At 44.7% G+C, this 21,268-nt stretch overlaps 2 protein-coding genes across 2 annotated transcripts in view; one reads left to right on the top strand and one right to left on the bottom strand.

The window, feature by feature from the left end:
* The window catches only part of LOC143957187 (uncharacterized), a 157,110-nt gene that overhangs the window by 78,505 nt on the left and 57,337 nt on the right, over nucleotides 1-21,268 (top strand). The gene's annotated exons all lie outside the window — the stretch shown is intronic.
* LOC143957066 (uncharacterized) overlaps nucleotides 1-21,268 on the bottom strand; it is an 80,110-nt gene that overhangs the window by 14,677 nt on the left and 44,165 nt on the right. The window contains exon 11 of the mRNA XM_077467206.1: nucleotides 6,337-7,146. Within this exon, the coding sequence (XP_077323332.1) occupies nucleotides 6,337-7,146 (810 nt within the window). The remainder of the gene's footprint in view (nucleotides 1-6,336; nucleotides 7,147-21,268) is intronic.

Here is a 21,268-nt window from a genome sequence, read left to right as displayed (position 1 = left end):
ATGGTCAAGCAAGCCGAGGTCAGAAATGGAGAGAATCAGAGTAGTCAGGAAGCCAGGTAACGATCAGATCACGGATGGGTACTGGAACAGGATACGGGGGAAACTGCAAATCAGATAGCAAATGCCCTATTACATTTGCCATCCTTATATACTACAAAAAGGGCGCCAAAAGCTAATGGGAGGCATGCCCATGTGCACCCATGTATGCACATGCGCGCACTACCCTGAGTGATTTTAAATGATTTTTTTTCCTGCAGAAATGACACTTTGTGCAGGGACAGTTCTAAGCATTGGAAACATGCGCCCCCTTTACAGGCATACTAAAGACACCCCCCAGGTACGAAATTTAAAGAGGAAGTAAACCCTGATGAGTTTACTTCCTCTTTCATTCCCTGCAAAGGCAAAGCATAATGGACTACTATGCATCGCATAGTAGTCCATTATGTGTCACTTACCTGATACATCTTCTCGGTGGGGTCTCGCAGCTCCGCCGCTGGCATTCGGCGAAGCCGCGCTGACGTCACTCCCGCGCATGCGCACGGGAGCCGACGCGCGCGGCAGCTCTGTTGTTGGAAATGCAGCACTCAGTGCGCCTGCGCGCCGCTGTCTACGGCGCATGCGCCGTAGACAGCGGTGCCTGTCTTCGGGCGAATATCTCCTAAACCGTATAGGTTTAGGAGATATTTCTTGGACCTACAGGTAAGCCTTAATCTAGGCTTACCTGTAGGTCAAAGTGGTTTGTAAGGGTTTACAACCACTTTAAAGGAATATTACACTTTTATTTTTTCACTTTAAAGCATTATTAAAATCACTGCTCCTGAAAAAACTGCAGTTTTTGAAACTTTTTTTTGCATTGATACACGTCCCCTGGGGCAGGACCCAGGTCCCCAAACACTTTTTATGACAATAACTTGCATATAAGCCTTTAAAATTAGCACTTTAGATTTCTCCCATAGACTTTTACAGGGTGTTCCACGGCTTTTCGAATTTGCCGTGAACACCCCAAATTGTTCACTGTTCGGCAAACAGGCAATGTTCGTGTCGAACATGAGTTCGTCTCGAACTCTAAGCTCATAACTGCGCAAGAGTTACAGCATCAGTGGCTGCCCAATTGTAGAGATGGGGCCTGTTAGAAGACTTGCAGAATATGTCAGCAACGAGAGGAAGCTTGGATCTCTCATCGCTGTGAAAGGGCACACATAAAGGGAAGTATTCAATAATGTTCAAGAATCCTATCATACTTGGACATTAGGGCGACAGCACACCCACCCTAAAAACTGTAATCTTCTAATTTATGCACCCATTCACACTAGTAGCTTAAGGTGATTGTAAAGGTTTATTTTTTATTTGGATTAAAATAGCAAACATGTTATACTTACCTGCTCTGTGTAATGGTTTTGCACACAACAGTCCTGATCCTCAACTTCTCCGGTCCCCACCCCCCTGCTGAGTGCCCCCACAGGAAGCTGCTTACTATAGGGGCACTAATTAGAAAAAGTCCATTGGAGAATTACTGGGAAGGGGCCAGGAGAAGGAGGACTCGAGAAGAGGAGGATTGGGATGTTATGTACAAAACCACTACATAGAGCAGGTGAGTATAACATGTTTTTTATTTTTTAAACTTGCCTTTAAATTCACTCTAAAAGGGACGTTACCCTTTATGTCCTTCAGCCACCCTCTTCCAACACTTTTATACATTTTTTTTGGGGGGGGAGCAAGTACCTATTTTTGGTAGGTATCTGCTTCGGTCATCTGGGCCAGGGGTCTCCAAACTTTCTAAGCAATGTGCAAGATTACTGTCCTTCAGACTTTTAGGGGGCTGAACTAGGGACAGGGGAGTAGAAAATCCCCCAATGTAAGCAATGTACAGGCTTGGTTGTCAGTGGGAGTAAGAAAGTTACATAGCACCCTGTGGTCAGTGGGAGGAAGAAGAGTGACCCCATCATTGGTGTCAGTGTGAGGAATAGTGCCTCATTGTTGGTGTCAATGAAACTAAGGGTGCTCCATTGTTGGAGACAGTGGGAGAAAAAGTGCCCCACTATTGAGGTCAGTAGAATAAAAAGTGCCTTGTATCAGTGGGAGGAATAGTGCCCCAAAAGCCAGATAAGGGCGGGCAAAGGGCCGCATCTATCCCACCAGCTGCAGTTTGGAGACAACTGATCTAGGTGACTCCACCGATAGTGTGGTCCACCCTACCTACCTTCCTGAAGCCTTCTGGGATACATCACAGGTTCCAGCAGACTGCGGTACCCTTTACAAAGTTCAGAGCAGTGGAAAGCTGGCTGTAAAGTCGCAAGGAGTCACAGCTGGCTTCCCGCACTAAACATGCTGGCGTTAGGGATCCGAAGCTTGTCGAACTGGCACGGGTGAGGAAAGCGCCGGATCCTTGGACAGATAAGTGTCCTTTTGTTAAGTCATCAGCTACAGTATTTGGAGCTGCTGACTTATTTTTTTTCAAAAAGGCTGAAGAACCTCTTTACATTGGCCATGCATGGCTTGAATTTCAGCTACCTAATGCTGAATTTACCGAAACTCAAGCTGTACACGGCTCTGTTGGCTTTACATGGCTCAATAAAAAGCAACTGAAAAATCAAAGGAGCCGGGTGCTTGCTTGTTTGGTGTGATAACTGCACCCTATGAGATGCAGCCACTGTACGGATATCCAGACAGACGTGTATGTTAAGGCTGCTTAAATACAATAGCCAGCAGGGGAGATACCACCATCCACGCTGTTTAGCTTGGATGGAGAAATTAAGTGACAAGAACAAACAAAACGTGTATGGCTCGTCTTAGTTTCACCATCCTAAAGCCTGGTATGCACTGTACGTTTTTTTTTCATTCAAATCAGCGGGCTGAATGGTAAAAACCTGACAAATCACCATACTAACAAATTCAACATTAGTGCAGCAATCTCCCCCTTTGTGTTCTGACAGGAGGACTGCCCCCTCCCCACATTAATCAGCGCTTGCAGCCATGGCTGGTTTCCAAGCATGTCCCTTTGACAAAAGCCGATGCACACCCAGCCTTAGGTTCCAGGCAGTAATTAAATAAGAGATAGCTGGTACTATGATCCGTAAGAAATTAGCAGTTGTATTACTTTAAAGAGGTGCTCCAGTCTTTCCCCAAAAAATGAAAAGTCAGCAGCTACAAATACTGTAGCTGTTGACTTTTAATATATAGACACTTACCTGTCCAGGGATCCAGCACAGTCCTTACCCAAACCAATTCTTCAATGGGTTTTGGGTCAAGGTGCCAGCATCTTAACGAATGCCTTGTACACACGGTCGGAAATTCCGACAGAAAATGTCCGATCAGATTATATTGTCGGAAAATCCGATCGTGTGTGGGCTCTATCGGACTTTCAAATTTTCAGACAAAAAAATCTGATCTGACTTTTTACGATCGTTTGTAGAGAATTCCGAATGACAAAGTGCTCAGATCAAATTACAAGACCAAAGCTATTGGCTACTAGGCTCAACATAGTCCCGTCGAACGTCATCACGTTCCGAACAATCAGATTTTCCGACAACTTTGTCCAACCATGTGTATGCAACACCAGTTTAGGACAAAATCAGTCGGATTTTGTTGTCGGAATATCCGACCGTGTGTACAAGGCATAAGGGAAACCTTATGGCTTCACAGCTGGCTTCCCACTGCACATGGAAAAAGAAAAATGCAGCGCTAAAAAATAACACACATTATAAAATGTAAATAGTCTATAATTCATGTAAGTTTATGTTATGGATGGGGACACTTCCGTTACCGGGCCGGCTCTCGCACAAGGCGTCATGACATCAGCTTTTTGGCTGGCTTTCATATATGTTGTCAGTGCGTCATCCCTCTCTCCACGGAGCTCCCGTATGTGGAAAGCGGCGTTGCCGTGGTAAGAGGAACGCCGGAGCAGGGTCACTGTCACGCTCAATTGAAATGCGCAAGCGTCATCATGCCATTCCCCGTGCTGCAGCATGTCCGTAATGGCGTGCTGTGGCGGGGGTGTGTTTGTATTATATAGTAAGTTGACATTTTTGTACATTATATTTATAGGAAACCTGGCAATATCCAGGGTTGGGATTGGATGACCATTAAGTGGTGTCTACCTATATTAAGTCGGGTGTTATGTCCACTCCGTATCCGCTGAGGAAGTCCTATTGGGACATAATGCATACGGAGGAACGGAGGTGACGCTACCTGCAGCAACTGCAGTTTCAGTTTACATGCTGTTGAACCAGGCACTAGGTCAGTAATGGTGAACCTTGGCACCCCAGATGTTTTGGAACTACATTTCCCATGATGCTCAACTACACTGCAGAATGCATAAGCATCATGGGAAATGTAGTTCCAAAACATCTGGGGTGCCAAGGTTCGCCATCACTGCACTAGGTCTTTAGTGCCATATTTGTGAAATGTATTTTAATCTTTTTTTTTTATATAAATAAATACGTATAAAACAGAGAGCACTATATATTGCCTTTTTAATTACATGTTAAGTGTGACATTGAATTGGAGCTGGCAAGTGTGTTTGATCTATACTTGAGAAGTTTCATTGGATACCACTGGTGACGAGTATTTGATGCCCCGGGTGAAAGGGGAAGGCGCTTTAGGCCCTCTGTAATTAAAGGTTCCACTAAGTGAGGTGCCATTCAAAATAGTGGTGGAGGTGTGATCAGCCCACGAAGTCACATGCATGCGATTTTTCTCCTCACTGAAGACACCTGGGATTGTTTCTCTGTTTGAATTATTGACTATTTACATTTTATGATGTGTGTTATTTCTTAGCGCTGCATCTTTCTTTTTCCATGTTTTCAATTCAGGGATTTGAATATTGACCCTTGATGTTCAGCTGCTATTGTATGTTAAGAGTGTTTTATTGTTGCGCTGATTTGTTTATATTTATGCTTCCCACTGCACATGCCTGAGCCACGTTGCACTTTGTGAATGGTCCTTCAGTCTTCTGGGACCTGTTATGTGTCCCAGAAGGCTGCGGCCAAAGAGGGGGGTTAAACTTCCGCCTGGTGATCCAGACGGAAGTGGGAGCGGGTACCTGTCAAAACCAGGTAACCCCCCCCCCCCCAAAAATAAAAACTATACAGCAATTTTGGCAGAGGAGGGGGAGGGCAAAACAAGCAGACCTTCCCCTCTTTGGTTCCACTTTAATGCCCTACATTTCCTATGCTCTAATTCTTTTCAAAATTGTGTCCCAGGCCTTCCCCTTTCATACTTTGTTTCTTAAAACTGCTTTCCCTAGTTCATAACTTTATGTACATAAGCCTGGCCCAACCTAATAATTAGTCTGTCTAAAATAATATCAGCCAAGGATGCATACAGTACATAGACCTTTACTTTACTGTCTAGTCCTTTATATGTCTGTTATTTTCTCCTATAACCATACTCCAATCATACTATCATCATGCATGCTGTGTTAACATTTAGGACTTAAAATTGTTCTCTACATTATAGTCAACAATGACTAATACAATCTTTCTACATTAAAATAAGAAAAAAAAATACAATTTACACGATAAACTGTAGATTTTACAGTATTGTTATTGATTACAGGACAAAGACAGGAGAAAATTAGATTCCCACTTTAAGAAAAAAATTAATTTAAGAACAAATGTAGAAGACGCAATTTACACGCCTACTTCATCCTGGCTGAGTAAAAATGTGATACGATGGACAACATTTTTTTAAAACAGGGTTTTCATAATCAGAAAGACACATGAGACACATGAGATTTAATACTTGTGTGGACCTTTCACGTCTAGAAAACTTCATTCCAGATCATTACATGCTGCTGTTCTGCAAATTCTGAGACAGGTCAGTGCAGTTCTTTCCTCCTTCCTGGGAACTGAGAGGCAGGGTCTTCCTATAGTCACATTAACAGAGAGTTTTTTTTTGCAAGAAGTGTACACAACGTCTCCATTGTTGAAAGAAAACATTTACATTTCCTGCCAGTTTTAGAAAATTATAGCTGACTGTTGATTGAAACAGGACAGTATATTTTAATTAAACAGGTAATTAAATACTGTATGTAATATGTGGAGTTTTTTTGTGTTGTTTTTGCTTTAGGCAGATCTCAGGTTATTGCTACAGACTCTTCCACACATAAAAGGCGATTACAGCTATCAATTATTTGATATATCACAAGATTCGCCGTTTGTGTAAGACACCCTCAACATTTTGAAAATCATTGCGGCTTCACTCCAGCATGCGTTCTTTGATGTTTAATAAGACTAGCTCTCTGGGAATAGGATTTTCCGCAATCCACACATGAAAACAGTGGCAACCCAGTATGTGTCCTCTGGTGCTCGGTGAGATAGACTCTTCGGGTAAAACATCTCCCACATTGTGAACATGAATATGGCTTCTCCCCGGTGTGAGTTCTTTGATGTCCAATAAGATTGGCTCTTTGGGTGAAACACCTCCCACATTCAGAACACTTAAATGGCTTCTCTCCCGTGTGAATCCTCTTATGGTTAATGTAAGCTGAAATAAGGGAAAAACCTTTCCCGCATTCAGAACACGAATACGGCTTCTCCCCTGTGTGAGTCCGCTGATGCTCAGTAAGACTAGCTCTCCTGGAAAAACATTTCCCACATTCTGCACATGAGAACGGTGACACCCCGGTGTGAGTTCTTTGGTGTACAAGTAGGTTGGCTCTCCGGGTAAAATATTTCCCGCATTCCATACATGAGAAGGGCGACACTGCGGGATGAGTCCTCTGGTGCGTAATAAGATGGGACCTCTGGGTAAAACATTTTCCACATTTAGAACAGGAAAACTGAGTCACACCAGTATGAGTACGCTGATGGAGAACAAGACTGGTTTTGCGGGTAAAACACTTTCCACATTCTGAGCAAGAAAATGGGGACACTCCAGTGTGAGTCCTCTCGTGTTCGGTAAGGCTGACTCTGCGAGTAAAACATCTCCCGCACTCTGAACATGAGAACGGCTTCTCCCCCGTGTGTGTTCTCTGATGCGATGCAAGATTGCCTATCTGGGTAAAACACTTCCCACACTCAGAACACGAGAAAGGCTTCTCGGGGTTGTGGATCCGTTCGTGAATGGCAAGAGTTGACTTTTGTTTAAAACATTTCCCGCACTCAGAACATGGATATGGTCTATCGTCTGTGTGAGTTCTTTCATGTTCAAAAAGAGAGGATTTCCAAGAAAAGCATTTTCCGCACACAGAGCAAGAATATTGACCCTCCGCTGTCCGATTTCTCTGATTTGGTGCAACTTCTGTTCCCTGGGCAAAAAACCTCCCATATACAGAAAACTGCAACTTCCCACTCCTCCTGCGAGCTTTACGATGGGCGAGGGGTGTAGAGGGTTCTGAAGAAGTATGAGGTGATGTATGGAGATCTGGTGTGGTGGAGCTTTCCTCTGAAGAATCAGATCCAATACCATCATCTTCCATTTCACCATCTGTGAAGATAATACAATTATTTCCATTGCATTGTTTATCTGGAGGAAATCAAAGAAACTAGATAAGAAGGAGGGGTTAAAGGGAAAATACCATTTATTTATGCAGGCAGACCATGGCTGTTGGAAGGAAGGGAGAGCACATGTAATAAGAAAAAGCAACACTCAAACCAGAGTCCCAATAAGTTCCGATAGGGAGTTGAGAAATCAGTGCTCAGGCTCCGAGTGTTTTCCAATCACCCGGCAATCTGAAACACCCAAGTCTATTTGGCCAGGTGGTCTTAGTCATAGCAGCTTATGCATTTTAGTCAGGTGGTCTTAGTCACAGCCAATAGGCTATGACTAAGGCCACCTGGTCAAAATGCATAAGTGTTTTATCCTGTTATCTTGTGGAAAATAAAGACTCTGCCTATTTTCATTTGCACCCTGCCTCTTTACTCCTCTCTGATGCAGTGGACAGGCTCTTGAGAGGAGATATGCAAATATCAAAATGTCTTGATGGGTGGTGCGACAGACCCAACCAGGGCAGGATCTTTTGGAGGGAACTGTAGGGTAGCCTCTTGCATACTGACTATGGGTCCTAGCTTTTGAGGGGGCTCTTTTCTTTGGGAAGTGTGTGCCTAGGGGACCTTTGGAGTGGTTTTGCTTTGGATTCAGGTCCATGTCTCTCGGAAACAAACAAACACACACACACACACACACACACACACACACACACACACACACACACACACACACACACACAGGGAACCTAGGACCTTGATATAGGTTTGGGATCTCTGTGCCCAAACCAGCAATGACTGCTTCACCCCCCCCCCCCCCCCCCACACCTAGACTCAGAATAGATGTTAATATAATCAGCTCAAAACAACCTGAAACTGGTGTCTAATCTGATGTGTAATCTGTTTATTAAGGTGTTTTTCTATCATTGTATAATTCTCCATTATGTGCCTCCTAGGTGCCCCCATTTTAATTGAGTGATCTATTGTTTGTCTGTCAAGCCCCTTGGAGATGTGACTAGCATTACGTCCACTTTATCTGGTTAAAAAAACATTGTGGGGTGTTCTTGTGCTTATGTTAGCCGTTCATTAGATGTACTGATGATTAGATTGCTGTTTACAGTTTGCATTGTTTAGAATAATGTGATCAAGCTCTTACCCGATTTTGTGTGTTATATATTCTGTGTGAATTTACAATAATGTTGGTTCCGGTTTGCACCTAAGCTAGTGTCGACTAGTTTTTGAGTGCAATTCTCAGCTATAATAGCTCTTACCTGGTTCCGGGGTGGGGGAAGCTGTATCTTGGCTGAGGGACCCATGACTGTCACAGGTGGATAACAGTAGTAAGGGCATCCCCAGGCAAGCTGTATCTGCATGCACACTGCTCAAAGTAAACCCCACATGTAATGCTGAGCCTCCATAAACTGAAATTCATTAAATGAAGGGAGGTAAGGATAGTCAGGCTGGGGGGTGCTCCAGCCAGGAAAATCAGTAGATCTATCTAACCTGCAGAAGCTTCTAATTTGTAATGTGAGAAGCACAGTGTGCAGTGAAAACAGTAAGTAATTTCAGTACATGAGGAGGAGTCTGTACAACTGGAGTTCCATTTCAATTGATATATAAATATATATTTGTAAACTGACCACAAATCATAGTTTGGCACCCCTTTGTGCAGTAGCAGGCACTCAACTTGCCTGGTGATCTGCCAGGGAATGAGGTTCTAGTCCTGCACTTCTTTATAGCTTTAAGGCATGCAAAGCCTCTGCTATGGTTTATACATTTTACTAATTTATAGAGTGGAACATTTTCTAGCGTGTACAGACTATAGAGAGAACACTGATCCACAAGCTCTCAATCTAATGTCCCTAGACCAGCGGTCTCCAAACTATGGCTCTTGGGTCGTATGCAGCCCATTGCTTGCCTTTATCTGGCCCTTGGGGCACTATTCAATCCACTCGCAAAAGCAATGTTCCCCACGCACACATTTAAGAAACGGGCTGTTCAGTGATGCTGGGTACTGTAATAACTAGAGATGCATGATACCGTTTTTTTTTACTCGCCAATACCAATTACCGATACATACCGCAACCGTTTTGTTCTCACTTCAGCTGTCAGTAATGGTACAAAGCATTGAAAAAGTTATTTATAAATTAAATAAATTGGTTTTTAATTTTCTCTTTTTCAATGAGAAATGTGTAAATATATGTTAATATATATGTGCAAAAATATTTACTAACAAAGCAAACAAAAAATAAAAGTTTTAAATGTTTATCAATTATAAAATAGACTTGAGGAAAAAAAAAAAAAGCAGGAAAATTATAATTAAATGGAGGAGAATAGGGAGCTAATTAAGGCTGATTAGAGTAAATTAAAGGTTAATAAGGGGTTAACAGAGGAACATTTGTTCATCCCTTTGATCTGCAGACAAAGAAACAGAAAGATACACAAAGAAACAATGTTTCTTTTTATTTTAGTGTTTCAGAAGCAATAGTTAATAAACATTGCCGGCTGCTTTTTTTTGACAGCTCCAATTACCAGACTTCTTTAACACTTCAGCTGTCAACAGGGGAGATCCACTGACAGCTCAAAGAACCAAGCCTGAAAGTATCGGTTTCAGGTATCGGCGCATTTGCATGAGTACCGATACTTGTGCAAATACTCGGTATCGATACCGATACTAGTATCAATGCAACCCTAGTAATAACCATAGGTTGGAAACTGTGGATAATCAAAGTGAAGAAAATGTCATCAGCGCACCAAGGTTTCCTCGAAGGGGTCCAAAGCTTTATTTCGTGGTCACATGATAAATATACAGGAACATTTCGGAGCCAAGCAGGGCCCCTATTTCACTTGCTTGATGAAGGGGCCCTGCTTGGCTCCAAAACGTTGCTGTATATTTTTCATTTGACCACGGAATAAAGCTTTGGACCCTTTCAAGGAATCCTTGGTGTGCTGATGACATTTTCTTCACTCTGACTATTCCATCCACTGATAACAAAAATGGGGCATAATTCCTTTCGCTGACACCAACAATGGGGCACTATTCCTCCCACTGATACTATCAAAAGGGAACAATTAATTTCATTGACACCAATGATGGAGCACAACTCCTTTGATTGACACCATTGATGGGGAACAATTCTTTCCATCGACTCCAACAATAGGGCATTAGTCCTCCCACTGACACCAAAGATACAACATTGTTTACTCCCACAGGACACCAGGACATTTTCTACTCCCAATGGCTCTAGTTGTGTCTGAAGGACAGTAAACTGGCCCTTTGTTTGGAAAGAGACCACTGCCCTAGACCTTTCATACTACGGCTAATTTTCAGAAAGACCTCAAATTAACCTACAAAAATATTAAAGGCTGAACCAGGCAAAGTGGAATACACAAAGCATATTAGATCTTTGGTATTAGATCATAAGAGGTGGGGAATGGCTATTGTTTGGTCCAACGATATTAGAGTAGCATGGTCAAATTTTCTGTTCTGCACCGAATGGTCTTGTTGGTGTATCATTGAAAGATGCTGCTCCAAGCAAAACATGATCATAGAAATCTCTGACTGAACTAATACAGTTTGCCATCTTTATATCAAATTTTCTGCTGTAACCAAATATAATTTGTCACTTTATATTCATAAATATACTGGGTATTAGTCTTTTTTTCTCACCTGTGCCAATCTCTACAAGAACTTCATCCTCTTCAATCTTGACCTGTCTTATTTTTTCCTCCTCTACTTTGATGTCTCCTTGAGTCTCTGTGATGTCTCCGGGGTCTGTGAATAAAGATGAGAGTGAACCCCCTTGTACTGAGATGCATGAGAGACCCCAGAGTGTGTGTGTGTGTGTGTGTGTGTGTGTGTGTGTGTGTGTGTGTGTGTGTGTGTGTGTGTGTGTGTGTGTGTGTGTGTGTGTGTGTGTGTGTGTGTGTGTGTGTGTGTGGGGGGGGGGATGGTCACGTCTTTTGGCTGGTAACACACAATGACATGATGTGAGGAGGAGTGTCGGGGTCTAATAGAGGCTGATGGCTCCTGACTCCCCCACTGGGCACAAATGAGGCAGATTTACTAAAATCTGTTGTACACAGAATCTAGTGCAGCCAGGCATAGTAACCAATCAGCATCTAGATTTTACTGTCAAAGTTTAATTGGACAAGCTGAAGTTAGACGCTGATTGGTCACTATGCACAGCTGCACCAGATTCTGTGTGCACCAGTATTAGTAAATCAACGTCATACCATCTCCCCATTAAGGTCTACTGATTTCGAGTTCCTTTTCCAAAGTGGTTGAACAAGAAGAATTCATTTATTTTTTCCGTTTTGTGGTATTTAGTGCTTAGTACTCACCTGTGCCGATCTCTACAGGATTTTCCTCCTCTTTGACTATTACATGTAATTCTTCCTCCTCCTCAGCTTTAACATCTCTCTGAGTAGCAATGACGTCTCCGGGGTCTGTGAATAAAAATAAGAATTAAGCCCCCTGTACTGAGACGTACACTTATCCACTTGCCGATCAGTCACATACCGGTCTTTAAGTGGTCATACTATGATGATTCCTGCAGCTGCAGGCATCTTCCCGGTACCATTATTTTAAGTTATAGCAATCGGAGTGGCCAACTAGCTGCTAGTTTGCTATTACAAGCAAATTATTATTATCACAAGGAAATTAGAGATTACCCCACTTCCCACTGCCTTCCGCGGCTTACTAGGGCTCTCTTGTCCCACCAGGAGACCCAAGCAACCAATCGGTGCATCAGCCGGCAGGTCAAATAGCTGAACATAGCTGGGTAGCCGCTATGGTAACCCGGAACTGATGACCCGACATCACTTCTAGTTTACTCAGATGTAAAGGGCACCATTTTTAAAAACTCAAAAGCATTCAAGAACGCAGATCTTGTTTTGAATGCTTTTAAGTGCAAAGGAGTGATTTGGGGTCTTAATGAGCCCAGGCCCCTCCATAAAGAGTACCTGTCACATGCCTATTGCTGTCACAAGCATGTTTACATTTCTTGTAGCAGCAATAAAAGTGATAAAAAATTTAAGTGCCTCTGCCCCTCTGTGCTCGTGCACAAAGGCGAACGCATGTCAGAGCCACACATGCACACATCGATTGTCCCACACATGTGAGGTATCATCGCAAACGTCAGATCATGGGCAGAAATTCCAGCACCAGATCTCCTCTGTAACACTAAAGTGGTAACCTGTAAAGGTTTTTAAAGCATTGACTATGGATAGTAAAATGTATGTCATTTGCCACCCGTCGCACTGGTGTGCGCAATTTTAAAGTGCGACATGTTTGAAATTGTTTTGCTAAGCATAACATCTTTTCTAGTTTGCAAAAAAATGGGTTATGTACTGTTTTGTGTTTTTTTGCATTAAAATTCAACAAAGTGTATTTTTTCCCATAAAATAAGTGTTTGAAAAACCCCTGTGCAAATACTGTGTGACATAAAAAAATGCAAAACCCACCAATTTATTCTCTAGGGCCTCCGCTTTTAAAAAGGCATATAATGTTTGGGGGTTTGCATGTGAACAAAAAGTGCCATAAAAAGCCTGGTCCTTAAAGTGGAGTTCCACCCTGAAAACTATTTTCAAATTTTCACAGTCCTTTATTAATAATAAAAAATATTTGTAGTGAATTTTTATATATAACTTACCGAAGTGCCCTGTTGCTAGGTGGTGGCTCCTAATCTGCCACTTCCGGCTCCGCATCACTTCCTCCCTCGCCTGTGCTCCTGGGAAGTGTTAGTCATCATTTCCCAGGAGTCAGTGGGCAGGACTGTGAAAAAAATCATGTTATTTCCCCAACAGGAAATTATGCGATTTGAGGCGGATCTATGTTGCCATAACAATGGGGTAGGACCTTCCTCCGTCACTGCTCGTTGTTATGGCAACTTGTTAACAATCTGTGCTATGGCCACCGGAGGATCACACATTCGCGAGATCGAGAGGTGCATGCTGGTTACCCAGCACCTCTCAATCGGTTATCCAGGAAGAGGTTGAGATTGGGCTTCAAATGCCCACACCGATCATGGCAATGGCCAGAAGAGGATCATATAAATCGTAAAAATAATAAAAAAATATATATGATTACTATCCACTAGCAAATATACATATAGTTTATGTGTGTTATTACTGCAGTGTGAGGAGATGCCTGGAAATATATTATATATATATATATATATATATATATATATATATATTTCTGTGACCGGAACTCCACTTTAAGTGGCTATACAGCCAAAAGCATGTGGACACCTGGCTGTTACCCCTATATAAGCAAGTTGGACATCCACTTTCAAAACCATTGGCATTAAATTTGGACTTGCCCCACTTTTATGGCTATAACAACCTCCGCTCTTCAGGGAAGGCTCTTGTTAAATGTTGAAGTGTTTCTGTGGGAATTTGTGCCTATTTACCAAAAGAACACTGATTTTGGATGAGAAGAACTGGCTGGCAATTGAATTTCCACCCCAAAAGAGTTCAGTAGGGTTGATGTCAGGACGTGAAGGCCACTCAAGTTTCTCCACTCCAAACTGGTCAAACCATATCTTTATGGAGCTGGCTTCTACACGGGTGCCCAGTCATGCTGAAGCAGGAAAGGGCCTTCACCAAACTGTTACCTCTTGGCTGGAAGTTTGGAAGGCCACAATTGTGTAAATGTCTTTGTATGCTGTATCAATAATAGTACCCGGTCTCTAACAGGTACGTGAATTTGTAATAGGCAAAAACATTGATCATGGGAAGGCACAACAAAATTCTAAAGAGTGTCCTAGATATTCTTTTTGAATTCTGCAGACTGTCTCCCCATTACTGTCTACTGATAGAGGAGGGGGGAGAAAAAGGAGATTGTTGTAGTGACTGAACAAGGAGAATCTGGGACTCTTCTCTGGATTTAGTGTTTATTACTCACCTGTGCTGATCTCTGTAGGGACTTCCTCCTCCTTACATGGTTCTTCACCCATCATATAGGTCTCTACTTCTTCCTCATCACCATCAATCTCATTTACATCCAGTGTAACCTACAAAAGGATAAGAATGATTTGTGTACAGACAGGGTTAATTATGATAAATGTCCCAAAAAAAACAAAAAACAAAGGATTTGTGAAAGACCAAGGAGGGCCAAAAACACACCATCGGCATTAAAGTCTATGAGACCTGCAGTTTTAAATCCTGGAGGGGACCAGAAGCACAGAGGGAGCTGAACAAAAACATGCACTAACAGTAACAATTGAGTTGAGGAGGAAAATTAAACATCTAGAAATATGAAAATCTTGTTACCTGGAGCCAGGTGTGTTTCGCCCTTAGGTCCCGACATCTTAACTACGAGTAGCCGGTTGAGAGCTTGCGGCTGCCCACTGTGCATAGTGAATGGTCCAACAGTCTCCTGGGACCTGTGACGTGTCCCAGAAAACTGTGAGGAGGGAGGAGTGGGGAGAACATGCGCTTGGATCACCAACGCAGAAGTGGGAGTGGGTACCTATCAAAACCAGGTACCTGCTCCCCCCCCCCAAAAAAATAAAATAAGCACCAGAGGAGGGGTTTCCTCTTTTAGCTGAAGTGCTGCTTTAAGTTTTTTCACTGTAATGCATTCTATGCATTATGGTAAAAAAAACATTCCAGTATCAGCTCTGCCAAATACTTACATGGCGCCTTCTTTTGATCCAGAGCTGTGCCTGAGGGCAGCATCTCTGCTCTCTCTCCTCCCAGAGGCAATGGCCATTGGCTCCTATGCTGTCAATCAAATCCTGCAAGGAGAGGGGGCGCGGCTGAGCTGCACTGTGTGTGTCTATGGATACACAGAGCCTGACTTGGAAGCGAGCTGCCACTACCATGTTTCATGGTGGGGATGGTGTGTTCAGGGTGATGTGCAGTGTTAGTTTTCCGCCACAAATAGCATTTTGCTTTTAGCCCAAAAAGTTCAATTTTGGTCTCATCTGACCAGAGCACCTTCTTCCACGTTTGCTGTGTACCCCACATGGCTTCTTACAAAGCTGCAAACGGGACTTCTTATGGCTTTCAACAATGGCTTTCTTCTTGCCACTTTTCCATAAAGGCCAGATTTGTGGAGAGCATGACTAATAGTTGTCCTGTGGACAGATTCTCTCACCTGAGCTGTGGATCTCTGCAGCTCCTCCAGAGTTGTCATGGGCATCTTGGCTGCCTCTCTGATTAATGCTCTCCTTGCCCGGCCTGTCAGTTTAGATGGACGGCCATGTCTTGTGGTTTGCAGTTGTGCCATACACTTTCCATTTTCGGATGATGGATTGAACAGTGCTCTGTGAGATGTTTAAAGCTTGGGATATTTTTTTATTTTTTTTTAAGCTAACTCTGCCTTAAACTTCTCCACAACTTTATTATCCCTGACCTGTCTGGTGTGTTCCTTGGCCTTCATGGTGCTGTTTGTTCACTGAGGCACTAAGGTTCTCTAACAAACCTTTGAGGGCTTCACAGAACAGCTGCATTTTTACTGAGATTAAATTACACACCAGGTAGTCCATTTAATAATTAGGTGACTCCTGAAGGCAATTGGTTCCATTAGATTTTAATTAGGGGTTTCAGAGTAAAGGAGGCTGAATACAAATGTACCCCACACTTTTCACATATTTATTTGTAAAAAAAAAACGGAGTTACGTACCGGTAACATCCTTTTCCGGGAGTCTTTCAGGACAGCCACCTTAGAGAGACACTGGCTCCTCCCTTCTTAGGAAACACCGCCTTCATTTCCATGATTTAAGCCTCATCCTCCCTCCGTTCCTCAGTTCTTCCAGAGTACCTCCGGCCAACTGGGGAGACACAAGAACACGTCAAACAAACAAACTTTTAATCTTACCTGACGGTCTCATGTGATGAGTTCCCGACGTTCTCCAAAAACCTGGGTGGGAACCGGTGCTGTCCTGAAAGACACCCGGAAAAGGATGTTACCGGTACGTAACTCCGTTTTTCCCAAGTTCGTCTTTCAGGACAGCCACCTTAGAGAGGATAAGAGAGCACCTTACCTTAGGGTGGGATCACTGCTTGCAGCACTTTACGACCAAAAGCTTGGTCTTTGGCTGACAGAAGATCCAGTCTATAGTGTTTCACGAACGTAGAAAAACTGGACCACGTTGCAGCTCTACAGATCTGTTCAGGAGATGCACCAGCCCACTCTGCCTGAGAAGTTGCCACTGCCCTGGTTGAGTGCGCTCTAATCCCAACTGGGGGTTCTAACCCCCCTGTTATATAAGCCTGCCCAATGGCTAACCTTAACCATCTGGCTATCGTACGTCTAGAGGCTTTGGAACCCTTCCTAGCCCCTGAAAATAACACAAAAAGTGAATCAGACTTCCTGAACTGACTTATGCAATCTAAATGAAGGACACATCTTCTAACATCCAATCTATGAAAGATGTGTTCCTGTTCTCTTACTGGATTTGAACAGAAAGTAGGTAGCACAATCTCCTGGACTCTATGGAAACTAGAGGCTACCTTAGGTAAAAAGGCCGGATCCATCTTAAAAACCAAACGGTCCGGAAAAACCTGAAAAAAAAGGTGCCCTAACAGAAAGGGCTTTGAGTTCACTCACTCTTCTTGCTGTAGTGATCGCCACCAAAAACACCGCTTTGAGAGTGATCAGTTTTAATGAGCAAGATTCCAATGGCTCAAAAGGTTCTCCTGTGAGAAACTGTAAAACTAAAGAAAGATCCCAAACTGGGAAGGGGGAATTTGAAACAGGTCTCTGCCTACTTAGGGCTTTGAAGAACCTCATTATCCAAGGGTCTGATGCTAGATGCTTTTCTAGAAACACGCTTAAAGCGGATACCTGACCCTTCAGTGTTCCAAGGGCTAAACCTTTATCCGCCCCAGCCTGCAGGAACTCTAGAACGGCTACAGGGCTGCACACGTTGAAGGAACTCTCTGAGCACCAGCTATTGAACCGCCTCCATACCTTTAAGTAAATGGTCTGGGTTTCCTTTTTCCTGCAGTTTAGTAGAGTGGCTACTAAACGATCCGAGAAGCCCTTGCCCTTCAGCAATTCCTCCTCAGAAGCCAAGCTGCAAGGTTCCACCGCTCCACCTGAGGACAGCAGATTGGGAGAATCCAAGGGGGTTCTACAGACAGACCCTTCAGAATGGAGAACCACGGCCTCCTGGGCCAGTGAGGTGCGATTAGAATAAGGGTAGTATTCTCCACCTGAAACTTCCTTAACACTGCCGGAATCAGCACGGGAGGGGGGAAAGCATAGCACCTGGAGAAACCCCAACTCTGTGCTAGTGCGTCCACCCCCAACGCCCCGTCTCCCCTGTTTATGGAAAAGAAGATGGCTACCTTCACGTTTTCCCTCGAGGCAAAGAGGTCTATCGAAGGAATCCCCCACCTCTGGGTGATCATTTCGAAAACTTCCTGCTTGAGAACCCAGTTGCCTTCTCTTAGTGTTCTCCTGCTGAGGAAATCTGCCACCTGATTTTGCTCTCCTTTCAAGTGGATCTCTGAAAGGGACAGGACATTTGCTTCGGCCCACCTGAGGATGGCTTTTGCTAGGGCCCATAAGGTTTTGCTCCTGGTGCCCCCTTGTCTGTTGATGTAGGCTACCATCGAGGAATTGTCCGACCTTACTTTTACATGATGCCCCCGGAGTTCTCTCTGAAAGGTCCTGAGAGCCAGATCCACTGCCCTCAGCTCCCTCCAATTCGAGGATCTCTTCGACTCCCTCCTCTCCCAGGTACCCTGTATCAAACGGGAGTCTAGGTGTGCACCCCAACCTGAGCTGCTCGCATCGGTTGTGACCACCCTGGATATTGGTAGAATCCACTCTAGGCCTTGGGACAAATTTGCTCCCTTTCTCCACCACCAGAGGGACCTCTTTACCTCATTTGGAACCGAAACCAAAGAATCCAGAGACCCCTGGCTGTGGTCCCAAACCTTCAGAATAAATAATTGCAGGGGACGGAAATGTAAACCTACCCACTGAACCGCTGGGAGTGCGGACGTCAGCAAGCCCAATGCCGACATGACCTTCCTTACTGAGATCTGGTGGCTGCCCTGAAGAAACAACAGTGCCTTGTCTACCTTTTGAATTTTCTCTAAGGGGAGGAAGACTTTTTGTTCTGTTGAGTCCAACACATACCCCAGGAAGGTGACCCTCTGGGAAGGATTTAAGTTGGATTTCTCCAGGTTCAGAAGCCAACCCAGGCTTACCAACAGGTCTCTTGCGGTCTGTAAAAATCGAGTCAGCTGCGTTGGAGAAGGAGCAAACAGGAGAAGATCGTCGAGATACGCGATCACCGAGATTCCCCTGAGACGCAGAAATGCCAGAACTTCTGCCATCACTTTGGTGAAGATCCGGGGGGAAGAGGATAGCCCGAAGGGAAGTGCTTTGAACTGCCGGTGTAGCACCCCTACTGAGGTTCTCACTGCCAGCCTGAGAAACCACTGGTGGGTCTCTGCGATAGGAATATGCAGGTATGCATCTTTTAAATCTATCGATGCCATAAAACAGTTTGGTGGAAGAAGTGCTTTCACCGAGTAAACTGAATCCATCCGAAACCTTCTGTAGGTGACTGAGACATTCAGAGGCTTCAGGTTCAGGATGAGCCTGAACTTTCCTGAAGGCTTGCGAACCACAAAAACGTGAGAATAGAAGCCCCTGCCTGTCTCTCCTACTGGGACCCGTACTACCACTTCTTGTTCCTCTAACTCCTGAAGAGAGGAAAGAAGGGCAGATGATTTTTCTGCGCATTTTGGCAGCTCGGTGACAAGGAGTCTCAGAGGGGGGAGTTCTGAAAACTCCAAACGGTAACCTCTTCTGATGATCTCCAACACAAACTGATTGGAGGTGATCATCTCCCACTGTGGGAGAAAGGCCCCCCAACCTTCCCCCCACTGTGATCCCGTCACTGGGACTTTTTGGGCTGTTCAGGAGGGCGAAAAATTGCTCCCCCGGGCCCCTTGCCCTTGAGCCCCCAACTTTTCTTCTGCCGAACAGTTCTAGGGGCTTCAAATCTTTTCTGGGGACGAGTCTTTCTTTTTGACTGCTCCCCTAATTTCCTCTTAACTGGAAAGGCCTTTTTCTTGTCCGCTGTGCGATCTAGCACTGCTTCAAGACCTGGCCCAAACAGCAAGTCTCCTGTAAAGGGGATCCCACAGAGCTTTGCTTTGGACGCATTGTCTCCCTGCCAGGTCTTCAGCCATAAGGCCCTCCTGGCTGAGTTGGTCAGAGCCGAGGACCTTGCAGACATTCTCACGGACTCAGCCGAAGCGTCCGCAATGTATGCTATCCCCTTAAGCAGCATGGAAAAGGAGGATAGAACAGTCTCCTTTGCCGTCCCTGCTTCAATGTGTGCATTAATCTGGGTAAGCCAATACTCCATATTACGAGCCACTACTGTGGCTGCCATGGCTGGCTTAAGATTTCCCTGTGATGAATCCCAGGCCTTCTTTAGGAGTGAATCCATCCTTCGATCCATAGGGTTTGAAAGTACCCCCATGTCCTCAAAGGCCAGATTAGTGTGTCTGGACACCTGGGAAAAAGCAGCATCTAATCTGGGAGATTTATTCCAGACCAGAGTCTCCTCTTCCGAAAAAAGAAACCTTTGTTTTAATGCCCCAGAAAAGAAAGGTTTCCTTTCGGGATCCTGCCATTCCTTCCTGATGGCATCGATCAAAACGTCATGCACCGGGAACACCCGCTTTTTCTGTTCCCCCATGCCTTTGTACATCTGATCATGGAGTGACAATGTCTTCGATTCCTTTTGTATGCCTAAAGTGGTGTGAATAGCTCCTAAGAGCTCATCCACTTCCTCCAGGGAAAGCTTATACCGTGAAGTTCTATTGGATTCCCCATCCAACCCCTCATCGTCAGATTCCCCTTGGAAATCTGAGACAACACTGTCAACTTCTTCCTCAGCTTCCTCTCTGGAGCCCCCTGGATTCTCTCCACCTGCGGGAGGAACATCCATTGGGCTAGATGGTACACTCTGCTGCGCTGGTGTAGGAGTGCTCTGGGGCTGAGGCCACTGGAAACTGGAGAAAAATGTTTTGAAGGACTGGAAAGTACTAGAGAGTTCCTTCACAGAAGCCGCCAGATCTGCACCCTGTTCTGCTGCCTGCTCCCTAAGCAACCCCTCAATACACCCTTTACGAAGTGCCTTGGACCAGGAATCCCCCATAGAGGCTCTACATGAAGGACACTTCTTCCTAGAACCATGGGGGGATTGCTCGTGGCTTTCTGAAAAACAGAAATAAGAGAGAGCAGCATAAGATTTAAAAAGAAAAAGAAACACCAGCGCTACATAGAGGACCACCGGGAGTGCTCCCCCCCCAGGATCAACCATCACCAGGATCCCAGACACACTACCCTTCCCCCCGACCACCAAGGAGGAAACACCAGTGGAGCTACTGGTTATAAAGTAAGGGAACACCTCCCCAGGGTTCCCCTTACCTTTGAGTGGCTGGTGCTGTTATCTCCAGGAGCTCTTGGAGCCACTGCTTCAGACATTCTCTTGTTGAGGAAGAGTGGTACGAACGTGCCTCCTACAGCTGCCTGTACAACTTTAGAAAGAGAGGCTGCACCAGCCGAACGCTTGGTCCCCTTTCACGTGCCGCGTCCCGAACCGGAAGACGCGGATACAACGAAGAGGTCCGCCCCCACCGGAACTGATGTCGCCCGTCATCCGGTCCGGCCTCCAGCTCCAAGCCGACTGTAAACACAGGGGGACCTTGGACGTCTTGTTGCAGCACCCCACTGGGCGAAACGAAGGGATGGACCTCCCCAAACTTTCTGCTTTCCCCAAGCGAAGTTTAGAGTGCGTGTAAAAAAGGTCAGTACAAGAGTTCGGCTCCCCAGCCGACCAGACTGCCTATCC

The sequence above is a fragment of the Lithobates pipiens genome, unplaced genomic scaffold, assembly GCF_037356315.1.
Source record: "Lithobates pipiens isolate NorthernLeopardFrog02 unplaced genomic scaffold, aLitPip1_a1.2 Scaffold_51, whole genome shotgun sequence".
NCBI lineage: Eukaryota > Metazoa > Chordata > Amphibia > Anura > Ranidae > Lithobates > Lithobates pipiens.
This window is presented reverse-complemented; position numbering and strand designations above follow the sequence as displayed.